This window comes from Caretta caretta, chromosome 9 (genome assembly GCF_965140235.1).
Source record: "Caretta caretta isolate rCarCar2 chromosome 9, rCarCar1.hap1, whole genome shotgun sequence".
Lineage (NCBI taxonomy): Eukaryota > Metazoa > Chordata > Testudines > Cheloniidae > Caretta > Caretta caretta.
The window spans coordinates 103,674,135-103,688,771 of record NC_134214.1 but is presented as its reverse complement, the minus strand read 5'-3'; the positions used below and the strand labels follow the sequence as shown (position 1 = coordinate 103,688,771).

Sequence of the window (14,637 nt, the reverse complement as noted above, 5' to 3'; positions counted from 1 at the left end):
ACTCAGGTTTGGGCCTCTATTATGGGGGTGAGAAGGGGGAAACTTGAGCATCACTGTAACCCAGTGCACCAGGTCGCAATGCCTAGAGTGGGGAGCACAGTTCATCCCTGCGGGATGCAGGAGCTGCCCATACTTGGAGTGTGGGACAGGCTCCCTCTCATCCAGGGGAACACAAAGTTGCCCGTGCCTGCAGGTGAGTGTCTAGCTTCTTCCCGGCACCAGTGTTTCCTCCACACCTAGGCTGGTATTAGGATAGCCGTGCCAGGGCAAAGTGTGTTGCTGCAAATGTGCGGTACCTCCTCATTTGAATAAAAAAAAATAAAAAATAAAAAAATCACAGAGCTATAATGGTAAACTTAATAAATTTAGCATGACTGCTCTGTTACTTTTGATTAAAAAAAAAGTGTGAGAAATTCACAGCACTTGTCATGGTTCACTAAAGGATCTGATTTCAGAGTAGCAGCCATGTTAATTTGTATCCACAAAAAGAACAGGAGTACTTATTGCACCTTAGAGACCAACAAATTTATTTGAGCATAAGCTTTTGTGGGTTACAGCCCACTTCATTGGATGCATAGAATGGAACATACGGTAAGAAGATAGATATATACACACATACATACAGAGAACATGAAAAGGTGGAGTAAGAGGCTAATTAATTAAGATGAGCTATTATCAGCTGGAGAAAAAAAACTTTTGTAGTGATAATAAAAGGATCTGAGCCTCCCTTGACTGGTGGGAGGACAGAGGAAATGTGTGTGTAGGTCCTGTTCAGTTTCATGCTCTCAACAAAGACTGACCACAGACACTTCCCTCACAAGTTGGGGGGGCCCCTTGCATGGAGGGGCAGGTAACACAAGGGACATGGTCTCCTCAGGAGTCTGTGCTCCACTTCAGTGTGTTGGAGTTGAGAGCAGTCAGTTTGGCCTGTATCAAATTCCTCTCGCATTTGCAATCAGTCAGTCTAGGTGTTATTAGGCAATATGATGGTGCTGTATTACGTTTACAAGCAGGGAGGATTGTGCTCCTTGGAGTTACATGTGGAGGCTGTCAACCTCTGGAACTTGCGCCATACCTATGCAAAATGTCCTGACCACTGTGCATCTGCCAGGAGTGCAAAACACTATGGCATACTCCTTGAGCAGACAGCTCTCCACATAACATGTGTGGCAGCTGCACAACCAAAATCTACAGGTGGTGTTTTGGGTGTGAGGGTCTCCAAACCACAGAGCTATGTGTGTCGAATATGAACAAAAAGTGCAAAGAGTTCTGCTACAGAGGGGGTTGCCTCCTGGGCAACACTTTCCTCAGATGATGGCTGGGGGCCCTAAAGTACACATTTCCCCACCCAATCCCCCTGTTACAGAGGGTATTGAGGAAAATCCAATAAAACAAGGCACAGGTCATTCGCATTGCACCTGGTTGAATCCGTCAGGTTCAATACCTCATGTTATTGCAACTGTCATGCCAGCCGCCTCTCCCAAGGCAATAATTCTTGACTCAGAATAAGGAGTGCACTTCCCAAGTTTCCCTCAACCCAGTCTTTTGAACAGATCTAGAAGCATGGTGGTTGCTTCACACATTCTTTTCAGAGACAATCTTCGAAAGTAGGGGTGTGCTGCTGTCCCCTGTGGACAAAAGTGAGCTGCCACCACTGACAATACCTTGGTGAAAACTCTCAGCACCATCAAGAGCCTGAAAGAGTGCCTGGTACTGGTAGTGTTTGGCCACAAAACCCAGGAATTTTCTGTGTGCCAGGTGAATGTCCATGTGAAAACAGGGATCTTTGAGATTGAGGGTCATGAATCAATATCCTAAATCTAATGAGAGGATAGATACAGAGTGACTATTCTTAACGTCAGTCAGCAGACAAAATTGTTCAATCCCCACCCCATCTTTTTGGGGATGAGGGAGTACCTTGAGTAGAACTGTTTCCCCCTTGCTGCTAGCTCCATTCCTCCTAGTTGAAGGAGCGACTTTACATCCCGAATGAAGATGGGGAGAGGTGGTGAGGGGTGGGAAAGGAAGAAGATAGTCACCAGCTTTCCCTTGTCAATCAGGGCCCGAAACTGCTCCTTACTGTCCTGAAGAACCTTATTGACAAAGCCTGTCAGCTTGTCATAGATGATAATATATTTGGCCATCAGTGCTTGACAGTTTTAAACTCAAAACAGGAGGGAGTCCAACAAAGATGCCTTCCTCCCAAAGAGGTCCAGCATCTTTGCTTCTTGGTCCTGGGGAGTAGACCGGGCTTGTCGGTGCTTACTATGCTTGGTGGCCTGTGACACTACCAGGAAGTTGGGAGGCAGCTATAAGAATAGGTATTCTGACCCTTTCAGAGGTATGCAATACCTCTTTGTAGCCCACTTGGATACTGGTGGAACTGTGGCAAGCATCTGCTAAGTGTCTTGGCAGATTCAAGGATGGCATAGTTGATTGGAAGTGCCAGTATACTCAGTCCAGAACTGTGCAGGATGTCTAGCAGTCTGTGGACTTCATGGACCTCTTCCAAAGGAAATTGTACCGTTCTGAGCAAGTCCTGGAAAGCCTTAGGGTATGGCAGGAAAGCTGGAATCACCGCCTCATCTGGAGAGGATGTTGACAGGATCACCGGCATGGTGTTTGCCTATTCCTGTTATTGTGGCTGTTGGGGAGGGTACTAGTATCACAGGTTTTCTGGGCCCCACTACTGTCATTGTGAGACTTCAGACCTTCTTGGTGCCTGGCCCCAGGGTGATGGGTATGTAAAGGGAGGGTATGTCTGTTCTTTTGGGAGTACTGAGATACGCTGGAGACTCCTGACACACTGTATGGGTTTTGCCCCCAGAGGTGCCCCTCAGGGAATAGTCAGAATATGGGGCATACCCAACTCCATCTTTTGACTCGGACCTCAGATCAAAAATGGGAGAGCTCTCAGTGTCTGAGGAGGTGGTGATCAGCTGCCTCTACTCATTGATGGTACTGGTGACCAGTACTGAGGTAGCTTAACTCCAGCTTGAAAACACAAAGGGTGCCAGATCTGGCAGTGCCAACACAACGGCTGTTGTTGGTGTCAAAAATACTACTCCCAGTACCAGGAGTTGGTACAGTCTTGACCTTCAATGAAGTACCAGGCTGGTCTGTCCCGATATCAGACAGACAGTTCCACTCCAAAGCATGAGGTCTCTCCTGGCTTGGTATGAGATGGGGACATTTGCCTCTTTGAGGGCTTGGATATGGAGCTCCCTCTTTCCCTTATTGGAGTGCTTGCCTCTCCTTTCCCTCCCCATTTGCCTTGGCTCTGTTCATGTCTCTTGGAGCCAGCTGGGAGAGGGTGTGGAGGCCTGGAACTGGCTGGAGACTGTGTACAGGCTTTGGAGGTCAGGGTGGCGTAACTGGAGGAGCTAAGGGAGGCAGAGGTATGTTGAGGAGGCTTTCCAGGACACTGTAGATTTGTCCCACCTCCGGTCAGACAGTCACTGCGCTGTTAAGGAGGATGAAAGGCCCAGAGAAGGAGAGCACTCAACGGGAGCAGAGGGAAACCTTTCCATAGTTGGGAGCCTCTCGCACTGAGGTTACCTCTCCAGGGGAGGGAACTCCAGTCATTAGGAAAAGGCAGGTATTAATAATGGGAGATTCAATCATTAGAAACATAGATAGCTGGGTTTGTGATGACTGGGAGAACCGTATGGTGACTTGTCTGCCTGGTGCGAAGGTTGTGGATCTCTCGAGGCATCTAGATAGACTTAGGTGTAGTGCTGGTGAGGAGCCAGTGGTCATGGTACATGTAGATACCAATGACGTAGGGAAGAGTAGAAGAGACGTCCTGGAGGCCAAATTTAGGCTGCTAGGAAAGAGACTGAAATCCAGGACCTCTACGGTGGCATTCTCAGAAATGCTTCCAGTTCCACGTGCAGGGCCAGGTAGGCAGGCAGAGCTTCAAAGTCTCAATGCGTGGATGAGACAATGGTGTAGAGAGGAGAGGTTTAGATTTATTAGGAACTTTGGAAACTTTTGGGATAGAGGGAGCCTATACAGGAAGGATGGGCTCCACCTAAACCAAAGTGGATCCAGCCTGCTGCTGGCACTTAACATTAAAAAGATTGCAGAGCAGTTTTTAAACAAAGAGATGGGGGGCGGGGGAAGCCGATTGGTGCAGAGGTGCACATGGATCAGACAGAGACTTCTCTTACAGGAGAATCTATTGATAGCTTTCAGAGTAACAGCCGTGTTAGTCTGTATTTGCAAAAAGAAAAGGAGTTCTTGTGGCACCTTAGAGACTAACCAATTTATTTGAGCATAAGCTTTCGTGAGCTACAGCTCACTTCATTGGATGCAGTGAGCTGTAGCTCACGAAAGCTTATGCTCAAGTAAATTGGTTAGTCTCTAAGGTGCCACAAGTACTCCTTTTCTATTGATAGAGAGTCTCTAGGTTTTAGTCAGGAGGAGAGGATGGAAGAGGATAAAGTATGGGCCAGATCAGACGAGAAACATTCACATAAAGAATCTGACACATCAGAAAAGGGCAGACAAATAAACAGTGACCAGTTTTTAAAGTGTTTGTACACAAATGCTAGAAGTCTAAATAATAAGATGGGTGAACTAGAGTGCCTCCTGTTAAAGGAGGATATTGACAAAATAGGCATCACAGAAACCTGGCGGAATGAGGACAATCAATGGGACACAATCATTCTGGGGTACAAAATATATGGGAAGGACAGAACAGGTCGTGTGGGGGGGGGAGGGAGAGAGAGAGGAGTGGCACTATATGTGAAATAAAATGTAGAATCAAACGAAATAAAAATCTTAAATGAATCCATATGTTCCACAGAATCTCTATGCATAGTAATTCCATGCTCTAAGAAGAATATAACAGTAGGGATCTATTATCGATCACCTAACCAGGACAGCGATAGTGACGATGAAATGCTAAGGGAGATTAGAGAGGCTATCAAAATAAAGAACTCAATAATAGTGGGGGATTTCAATTATCCCCATATTGACTGGGTACATGTCACCTCAGGATGAAATGCAGAGACAAAATTTCTCGATACTTTAAATGACTGCTTCTTGGAGCAGCTGGTACAGGAACACACAAGGGGAGAGGCAACTCTCGATCTAGTCCTGAGTGGAGCGCAGGATCTGGTCCAAGAGGTAACTATAACAGGACCGCTTGAAAATAGTGACAATATAACAACCTTTAACATTCCTGTGGTGGGAAGAACACTTCAACAGCCCAACACTGTGACATTTAATTTCAGAAAGGTGAACTATGCAAAAATGAGGAGGGTTAGTTAAACAGAAATTAAAAGGTACAGTGACTAGAGTGAAATCCCTGCAAGCTGCATGGACAATTTTCAAAGACACCATAATAGAGGCTAAATTTAAATGTATACCCCAAATTAAAAAACACAGTAAAAGAACTAAAAAAGAGCTACCGTGGCTTAACAACCATGTAAAAGACGCTGTGAAAGATAAAAAGGCATCTTTTAAGAAGTGGAAGTCAAATCCTAATGAGGTAAATAGAAAGGAGCATAAACGCTGCCAAATTAAATGTAAAAATGCAATAAGAAAAGCCAAAAAGGAGCTTGAAGAACAGCTAGCCAAAAATTCAAAAGGTAATAACAAAATATTTTTGAGTACATCAAAAGAAGGAAGTCTGTTAAACAACCAGTGGGGGCCCTGAACAATCGAGAGACTAAAGGAGCACTAAAAGACGATAAAGTCATCACAGAGAAACTAAATGAATTCTTTGCTTCAGTCTTCACGGCTGAGGATGTTAGGGAGATTCCCAAACCTGAGCCATCTTTTGTAGGTGACAAATCTGAGGAACTGTCACAGATTGAAGTGTCACTAGAGGAGGTTTTGGAATGAACTGAGAAACATAACAGTAACAAGTCACTGGGACCAGATGGCATTCACCCAAGAGTTCTGAAAGAACTCAAATGTGAAATTTCGGAACTATTAACTATGGTTTGTAACCTGTCCTTAAATCAGCTACTGTACCCAATCACTGGAAGAGAGCTAATGTAACGCCAATATTTAAGAACGGCTCTAGAGGTGATCCTGGCAATTACAGACCGGTAAGTCTAACGTCAGTACCAGGTAAATTAGTTGAAACAATAGTAAAGAATAAAATTGTCAGACACATAGAAGAACATAAATTGTTGCGCAAAAGTCAACATGGTTTCTGTAAAGGGAGATCAGGTCTTACTAATCCATTAGAGTTCTTTGAGGGGGTCAACAAACATGTGGACAAGGGGGATCCAGTGGACAGAGTGTACTTAGATTTCCAGAAAGCCTTTGACAAGGTCCCTCACCAAAGGCTCTTATGTAAATTAAGTTGTCATGGGATAAGAGGGAAGATCCTTTCATGGATTGAGAACTGGTTAAAAAAAAGACAGGGAACAAAGGGTAGGAATAAATGGTAAATTTTCAGAATGGAGAGGGGTAACTAGTGGTGTTCCCCAAGGGTCAGTCCTAGGACCAATCCTAGTCAACTTATTCATAAATGATCTGGAGAAAGGGGTAAACAGTAAGGTGGCAAAGTTTGCAGAGGATACTAAATTGCTCAAGATGGTTAAGACCAAAGCAGACTGTGAAGAACTTCAAAAAGATCTCACAAAACTAAGTGCTTGGGCAACAAAATGACAAATGAAATTTAATGTGGATAAATGTAAAGTAATGCACATTGGAAAAAATAACCCCAACTACACATACAATATGATGGGGGCTAATTTAGCTACAACTAATCAGGAGAAAGATCTTGGCGTCATCGTGGATAGTTCTCTGAAGATGTCCATGCAGTGTGCAGTGGCAGTCAAAAAAGCAAACGGGATGTTAGGAATCATTAAAAAAGGGATAGAGAATAAATCGGGGAATATCTTATTGCCCTTATATAAATCCATGGTATGCCCACATCTTGAATAGTGTGTACAGATGTGGTCCCCTCATCCCAAAAAGATATACTGGCATTGGAAAAGGTTCAGAAAAGGGCAACTAAAATGATTAGGGGTTTGGAACGGGTCCCATATGAGGAGAGATTAAAGAGGCTAGGATTTTCAGCTTGGAAAAGAAGAGGTTAAGGGGGGATATGATAGATGTCTATAAAATCATGAGTGGTGTGGAGAAAGTGAATAAGGAAAAGTTATTTACTTGTTCCCATAATATAAGAACTAGGGGCCACCAAATGAAATTAATGGGCAGCAGGTTTAAAACAAATAAAAGGAAGTTCTTCTTCACTCAGTACACAGTCAACCTGTGGAACTCCTTGCCTGAGGAGGTTGTGAAGGCTAGGACTATAACAGGGTTTGAGAGAGAACTGGATAAATTCATGGAAGTTAAGTCCATTAATGGCTATTAGCCAGGATGGGTAAGGAATGGTGTCCCTAGCCTCTGTTTGTCAGAGGGTGGAGATGGATGGCAGGAGAGAGATCACTAGATCATCACCTGTTAGGTTCGCTTCCTCTGGGGCACCTGGCATTGGCCACTGTTGGTAGACAGGATACTGGGCTGGATGGACCTTTGGTCTGACCCAGTATGGCCATTATTATGTTCTTATGGAACTAAACTCAATGGGATGTTCCTACCTTTTTCAGGCCAATGTACTGGGTTGTGGGGAGAGGGTGTCTCTCCTGTCAGCAGTCCATGGTCTCATAGGCCTCTCCATAAGGAGTTTTCAGACTTGAAACTTCCTTGACTGCTTTGTCCTCCTACACCTGGTCTGGATGTGGGTTTCCCCAGGCAGTACAGACAGGCATCATAGTAGACTGTGACCAGGAAGAGCTTGCAGCACTTTTTGAAGTGGAGGATCCTTGGAACCCTTTTCCTGCTGCCACTGGAAGAAGCAAAATGCCCCCCCCCTTTTTTTAAATAAAAACAGGAATCGCTCCTCCGAATTTTAGGGAACCGAACCCCGAATATCTATCCCAATTAACTACACTAAATAATTAAAGCTAATTAAGTATTAAAAGTTATTTACAATTTATTTACAGGAAAAAGCTGAAGAAGTTAGCATGAACACTGACGCTCTGTCCTAAACAATAAGTGGTAAGAAGGAAGTAAAGATGGCAGCAGTCCGGCAGCTCCCCCTTAAAACCCTTGGTGTGATGCACAAAGAGAGTGGGGGGTGTCCAAGTAGACCAAACAGACACTCCTAGGGAAAAAATCTCCAGTCCTGGGCACATAGAGTACATGTGCAAACCTGTAGTGCACTACACAGAGGATCAAGCACTTGAAGAACAAGTATGATCCTGCGTTATAGTGAGATACTAAATAAACTCAATCAGTTTAGTTTATCCAAGAGAAGATTAAGAAAGCTCTAATAATAGACAGCTCTTTAATCTAAAGGGCAAAGGCAGAACAAGGGTTAGAAGCTAAAACTAGATAAACTTAAAAAAAAAAAAAAAGCACCTTATTTCTAAACAGTGTGATTAACCACTGGAAGGACATACCTACCTAAAGATTCTCCATTACTTGGAGCTTTTTTACTTAAGACTGGATATCTTTCTAAAAGATAACTATATAGCTCAAACAGAAATTATAGAATTGGTAGAGATTTTACTGTGTGAGGTTCTTTGGCATGTGTTATGCAGGAGGTCAGACTAGCTGATCATAATGATCCCTTTACAAGCTTTAAAATCTATAAGTAAGTTCCAATATCATTATATAAATCAAATGGTATGTCAGCACCTGAAATACTTTCTTCAGTTTCAGTTACCCTACCTCCAAAGGGATACAGCAAAAAGAGGCAGTTCAGAGACAGGTGATAAAATGATTAGAAGTGTGAAGAGACTTCCATTTCAGGTCAGACTGAAAATATTAGGGTTATTTAGAGAACAGGGAATAAGAGGGAGTATAAGGGAGGTATTTAAATGAATGCTACAGAGAAGGTAATAAGGTGCACTTGTTTACCCTCTCTCACTACAAGAACAGAGGGAAGTTCAGTACATTAAAAACCTATAAAAAGTTTGTTTTTAAACACAATGCACAAGTAATCTGTGGAACTCAATGCCACAAGATTGAGACAAAGTTTCATATGTTCACAGAAAGTATTAAACATTTCTATGAACTGAAAACCCCAAAGAAGCAATGGTGCGACAAGTCTGCCTTGGAATGGAGGCTCCCACAGCACTGAGGAAAAGATGGTTTCAGAAAAAGACTTTCAGAATCTGACCCCCAGATCCTATCAGGGAGTGGTCAGGGTTCAACAATGAGGACAGTTCAAGTAATTCAACACCCTTTCTATCAGAGCTCTTGAAAGGCACACAATAGCCTAAGACTCAAGGGACCATCTTTAGGGCTACGTGTTTGTCATGGAGGTCGTGAAAGTCATGGATTCTGGGGCTAGCTGCTTGGGTAGTCCTGGGGTCAGCCACACTGGCTGCTGCTGGAGTGGCCCTGCAGCCAGCCGCACCAGTCACTGATGGAGTGGCCCTAGGGCCAGCCACACCAGCTGCTGTTCTGGTGGCCCCGGGCACCGATCAAGCAGCGGCTGATGTGGCTGGCCCCGGGGACTGCCTGAGCAACTCCTTCCCCTGGCTCATAGAATATTAGAGCTGGAAGGGACCTCTGGAGTGCTTCAGAATTGATTCCTTGACAACATGCTCCATGATTTTTCCGGGAACTGAGGTGAGGCTGACTGCCCTGTAGTTCCCAGGATCCTCCTCCTTCCCTTTTTTAAAGAGTGGCACTACATTAGCCTTTTTCCAGTCTTCCGGGACTTCCCCCGATCGCCATGAGTTTTCAAAGATAATGGCCAATGGCTCTACAATCACATCCGCCAATTGCTTTAGCACTCTCAGATGCAACGCATCTGGCCCCATGGACTTGTGCATGTCCAGCTTTTCTAAATAGTCCCGAACCACTTCTTTCTCCACAGAGGGCTGGTCACCTCCTCCCCATGCTGTGCTGCCCAGTGCAGTAGTCTGGGAGCTGACCTTGTTCCTGAAGACAGAGGCAAAAAAAGCATTGAGTACATTAGCTTTTTCCACATCCTCTGTCACTAGGTTGCCTCCCTCATTCAGTAAGGGGCCCACACTTTCCTTGGCTTTCTTCTTGTTGCCAACATACCTGAAGAAACCCTTCTTGTTACTCTTAACATCTCTTGCTAGCTGCAACTCCAGGTGTGATTTAGCCTTCCTGGCTGCTGGTGCCTTAGCAGTATCTGTAGGGTCGGCTGTGGCACCCCCTTGAGTCCCGCACTCATGCGTCGGTATATTAGGCGCCACCAACCCTACACCCTCTCGGTTCCTTCCTGCTGACAGCTCCGACAGAGGGGCAGGAGGGTGGATAATGGAATGGACATGAGCAACACATCTTGAAGAAAAAAGTTACGAAAGGTAGCGAACTGTTTTTTCTTCTTCGAGTGCTTACTCATGTCGATTCCATTCTAAGTGACTCACAAGCAGTATCCCTGGAGGTGGGCTCGGAGTTCACGGTCATGCGGCCTGCAACACTGCCTTACCGAAGCCAGCATCGTCTTGGGCCTGCAGGGTAAGTGCATAATGAGACAAACATGTGGATGGATGGATGACGAGGTAGCAGACATGCAGATATCTTGAATGGGCACTTGGGCCAGGAATGCCACCGCCATGGCGTGCGCCCTAGTTGAGTGGGTGGTTGCCATTGTTGGTGGAGGCACTTTCGCCAGACCATAGCAGAAACGGATGTAGGAAGTGAACCAGGATGAAATTCTCTGGCCAGACACTGGAAGACCTTTCATCCTGTCTGCCACCGTGACGAACAACTGCGTCAGCTTATAGAATAGCTTGGTCCTTTCGATGTAAAAGGCCAGGGCTCTCCTGATGTCCAGAGAGTGCAATTTGTGCTCCTCTTCTGACTTATGAGATTTTGGAAAGAAGGAAGGAGAGAACTGCTAACCACTTGCTAGGCAATGGGAAAAAGGTGCTCCAACCAACCGTCATTGGTGGTAAGAAGGAACTGAGAGGGTGTAGGCTGGCTGGCACCTAATATACCGATGCATGAGTGCGACACTCCAGAGGGCCCCGCTGCGGAACCTACTGATACCGCTAAGGCAAAAATCTCTGACAACTGTGCATGTGGGTGCACATGTACCTCAAATGGAATCGACATGAGAAAGCATTCAAAGACCAAGCTTTGTAATTTTAACTGTTAACTGCAGAGCAAGCACTTTTGTAGTCTGACAAATTTCCAGAGTGCTTGTCATAAATATAAAGGGAAGGGTAAACCCCTTTAAAATCCCTCCTGGCCAGAGGAAAAAATCCTCTCACCTGTAAAGGGTTAAGAAGCTAAAGGTAACCTCACTGGCACCTGACCAAAATGACCAATGAGGAGACAAGATACTTTCAAAAGCTGGGAGGAGGGAGAGAAACAAAGGGTCTGTGTGTCTGTCTATATTCTGTCTTTGCCGGGGATAGACCAGGAATGGAGTCTTAGAACTTTTAGTAAGTAATCTAGCTAGGTACGTGTTAGATTATGATTTCTTTAAATGGCTGAGAAAAGACCTGTGCTGAATAGAATAACTATTTCTGTCTGTGTATCTTTTTTGTAACTTAAGGTTTTGCCTAGAGGGGTTCTCTATGTTTTGAATCTAATTACCCTGTAAGGTATCTACCATCCTGATTTTACAGGGGGGATTTCTTTATTTCTATTTACTTCTATTTTTATTAAAAGTCTTCTTGTAAGAAAACTGAATGCTTTTTCATTGTTCCCAGATCCAAGGGTTTGGGTCTGTAGTCACCTAGGCAAATTGATGAGGCTTTTTACCAAACCTTGTCCAGGAAGTGGGGTGCAAGGTTTTGGGAAGTATTTTGGGGGGAAAGACGTGTCCAAACAGCTCTTCCCCAGTAACCAGTATTAGTTTGGTGGTGGTAGCGGCCAATCCAAGGACAAAGGGTGGAATATTTTGTACCTTGGGGAAGTTTTGACCTAAGCTGGTACATATAAGCTTAGGAGGTTTTTCATGCAGGTCCCCACATCTGTACCCTAGAGTTCAGAGTGGGGAGGAACCTTGACAGTGCTAATCTACATGACAGCAGTGCTTTGCCTCTAACCTCACCAGCATTTCCTGACCCATTTGTTATACTCATAGGAGAGAGTAAAAGATGGAGAAGAGAAAGACCTACCTTTCCTCTGTATCTGATGAATGTACACAATAGACTGATCTGCTCTTAGGAACCTTCAGAGAAGGCATTTCTTTAGATGAAGAGGATTCTGACTTTGGTGTCACAATTCTCTCTTTCTTAACAGAGTATAGTGCACTGTCACAGGGAGGCTTGAAGTTTCCCAGTTCTGCAAGTACAAACCAAAAGATTAAACAACCAATTTAACCAAATATCATGAAGTTCCACCAGCGAATACAGAATATAGAGACTGGCAACAGGACCACAAACCACTACACCGTGAACTGTGCATTCCTTACTCAATATGCCCACCTTCAGAGGTGCTGGGTATATTCACAAGATTGCCTTCAAAACACCAAAGTAGTTTATCGGTTGACAAACATGATATAACTGTCTCAATAACTAGAGCTCCTCTACTACTGCCAAAAATATTACTTGATATATTTATAGTCTTTAGAAAAATTAGTTCAGTGTCAGAAAAATCTTCTTTGATCTGCAGAACATTAACAGTTCAAATCAGATGCAAAAACAGTTTGTACTCTCTCTCTCTCACCCCCCCGCTCCCCCCAGCATTAAAATGGAGTTAGGACAAACGCAGGCATCAGAAACTTAAAAATAATAGACAACAGATGTAATTATCCCAAAACCAAGAGTTATAGACCCAGGAAATTCTGATTAAAAGTTACACTTAACAGTAAACCAAACATGTTATGATACGGAAGTGCACAGATAAGGCATACATACAATCTGAATTCTGACCTCTAGAGAAGCCATGGAATAACATTGTGATTATGTTTAAGACATTTTAGAGCTTGTGGTAACAGATTAGATGAAAAATGGTTGCTTACATAACTAGCCAGTATTATGTATTCCACTCTCGGTGCGCATATAACCAATGTGCTTGACTTCAGATTCTTTTGGCCAGCAGTAGCCATTGGGTCTGTCCCTGTGCCTTGAGTGTCTTCATGTCTCCTCCACTCACAGGCATAAAGGGCAGAGTGGGGTCAGTTGTGTCAGTTGCTTTGCCCAGTACAGGATTTAGAAGGTATAGGACTTCGCAGAAGCATGAAAAAAGGGCAGGTTGTGGAATACACATGGACAACATCTTGAAGAACAACAATTACTGTAAGGGGAGTAACTTTTTCCTTTTGAGTGCTTGTCCACATATATTCCATTCTTGCAAGCAGTGACTGATATAAAGGTGGTGGTCGCTCAGATCTACTTAAATAGGGATTGCAACACAGCTCTGCGAAAATGGGAATCAGAACTAGATGCCTCTTAAAAAGAATAATGTTTAGAAACTGGATGTGCTGATCCCCAAGATGCCGCTTTACAAAGTTCAGAGAACTGAAGAAGAGCTCTGTATAAGGAAAGGAAAGGAAAGGAAAGGAAAGGAAAAGGTCCTGAATTTTTTTCTGATCACCCTTAGAATCAGAGGGATTAGAGGGTATGCATACGTCACCCCTGGAGTCCACAGTATGAGGAATACATGTGCTCAAGATACGGGGCTCTCAAACAAAGATTTGACACTGTTCTTTTCCATGGCAAACAAGTTGGATGACCCTACTCACAAAATACTCTTTGAATGATGGAGTCTTATTGATCACTGTCAGAAAACTGTCCGAAGAGCCAACAATATATTTCGTAATCCTAGCAGATAAAGTGTTATGACCGTTACTTGCTTAAGTTTCACAGGTGAATCACCTCCTGGCATACAGGAGAAATCTGGCTAATCCCTGTCTGTTTATGTAAACATCACTGTGGTAATGCCTGCCATTACCAAAACTGTCTTCCTTTCATTCAACGCAAGAGATGTGGCACATGCCAGGTAGACTGCTCTGAGTTCTAATATGTTGATGTACAGGTGACTATCTTCGCATGCCCACAGTCCTTAGCCCTTGTGATGGTTCGAATGAGCTCCCTATCCCTTATTGAAAGCATCTGTTACTAATGTGTTTCTGGATAGAGCTGGAGAAAATGAAACATTCTTACAAACTGCATTTGGGTTCTTCCACCAATTTAACAATAATATGTGACAGGGTCGGGCCAGATGGCTATAGGAGAGTAACAGAAGGCAGATATATTAGCCTCAGGCTAAGTAGGTCCCTTTTCCCTGGGTAAGGTAACAGGGAAGGTTCCAGAACAATCAGGAACCTTCTGGAGATAATTAAGACAGGCTGATTAGAACACCTGCAGCCAATCAAGAAGCTGCTAGAATCAATTAAGGCAGGCTAATCAGGGCACCTGGGTTTTAAAAAGGAGATCACTTCAGTTTGTGGTGTGCATGTGAGGAGTTGGGAGCAAGAGGCACTAGGAGCTGAGAGTGAGAACGTGGACTGTTGGAGGACTGAGGTGTACAAGCATTATCAGACACCAGGAGGAAGGTCCTATGGTGCGGATAAAGAAGGCGTTGGGAGGAGGCCATGGGGAAGTAGCCCAGGGAGTTGTAGCTGTCGCACAGCTGTTCCAGGAGGCACTCTAGACAGCTGCATATCAAATCACAAATGTGTAGAGACCATGTGGCCTAACATTCTTATCATCTGTGGGTTTCTCT

At 44.2% G+C, this 14,637-nt stretch overlaps 1 protein-coding gene across 5 annotated transcripts in view; it reads right to left on the bottom strand.

The window, feature by feature from the left end:
- GCNA (germ cell nuclear acidic peptidase) overlaps positions 1–14,637 on the bottom strand; it is a 54,925-nt gene that overhangs the window by 18,301 nt on the left and 21,987 nt on the right. For all 5 annotated transcript variants that reach the window (XM_048864956.2, XM_048864958.2, XM_048864954.2 and 2 more), the window contains one exon: positions 12,087–12,252. In XM_048864956.2, the coding sequence (XP_048720913.2) occupies positions 12,087–12,252 (166 nt within the window). The remainder of the gene's footprint in view (positions 1–12,086; positions 12,253–14,637) is intronic.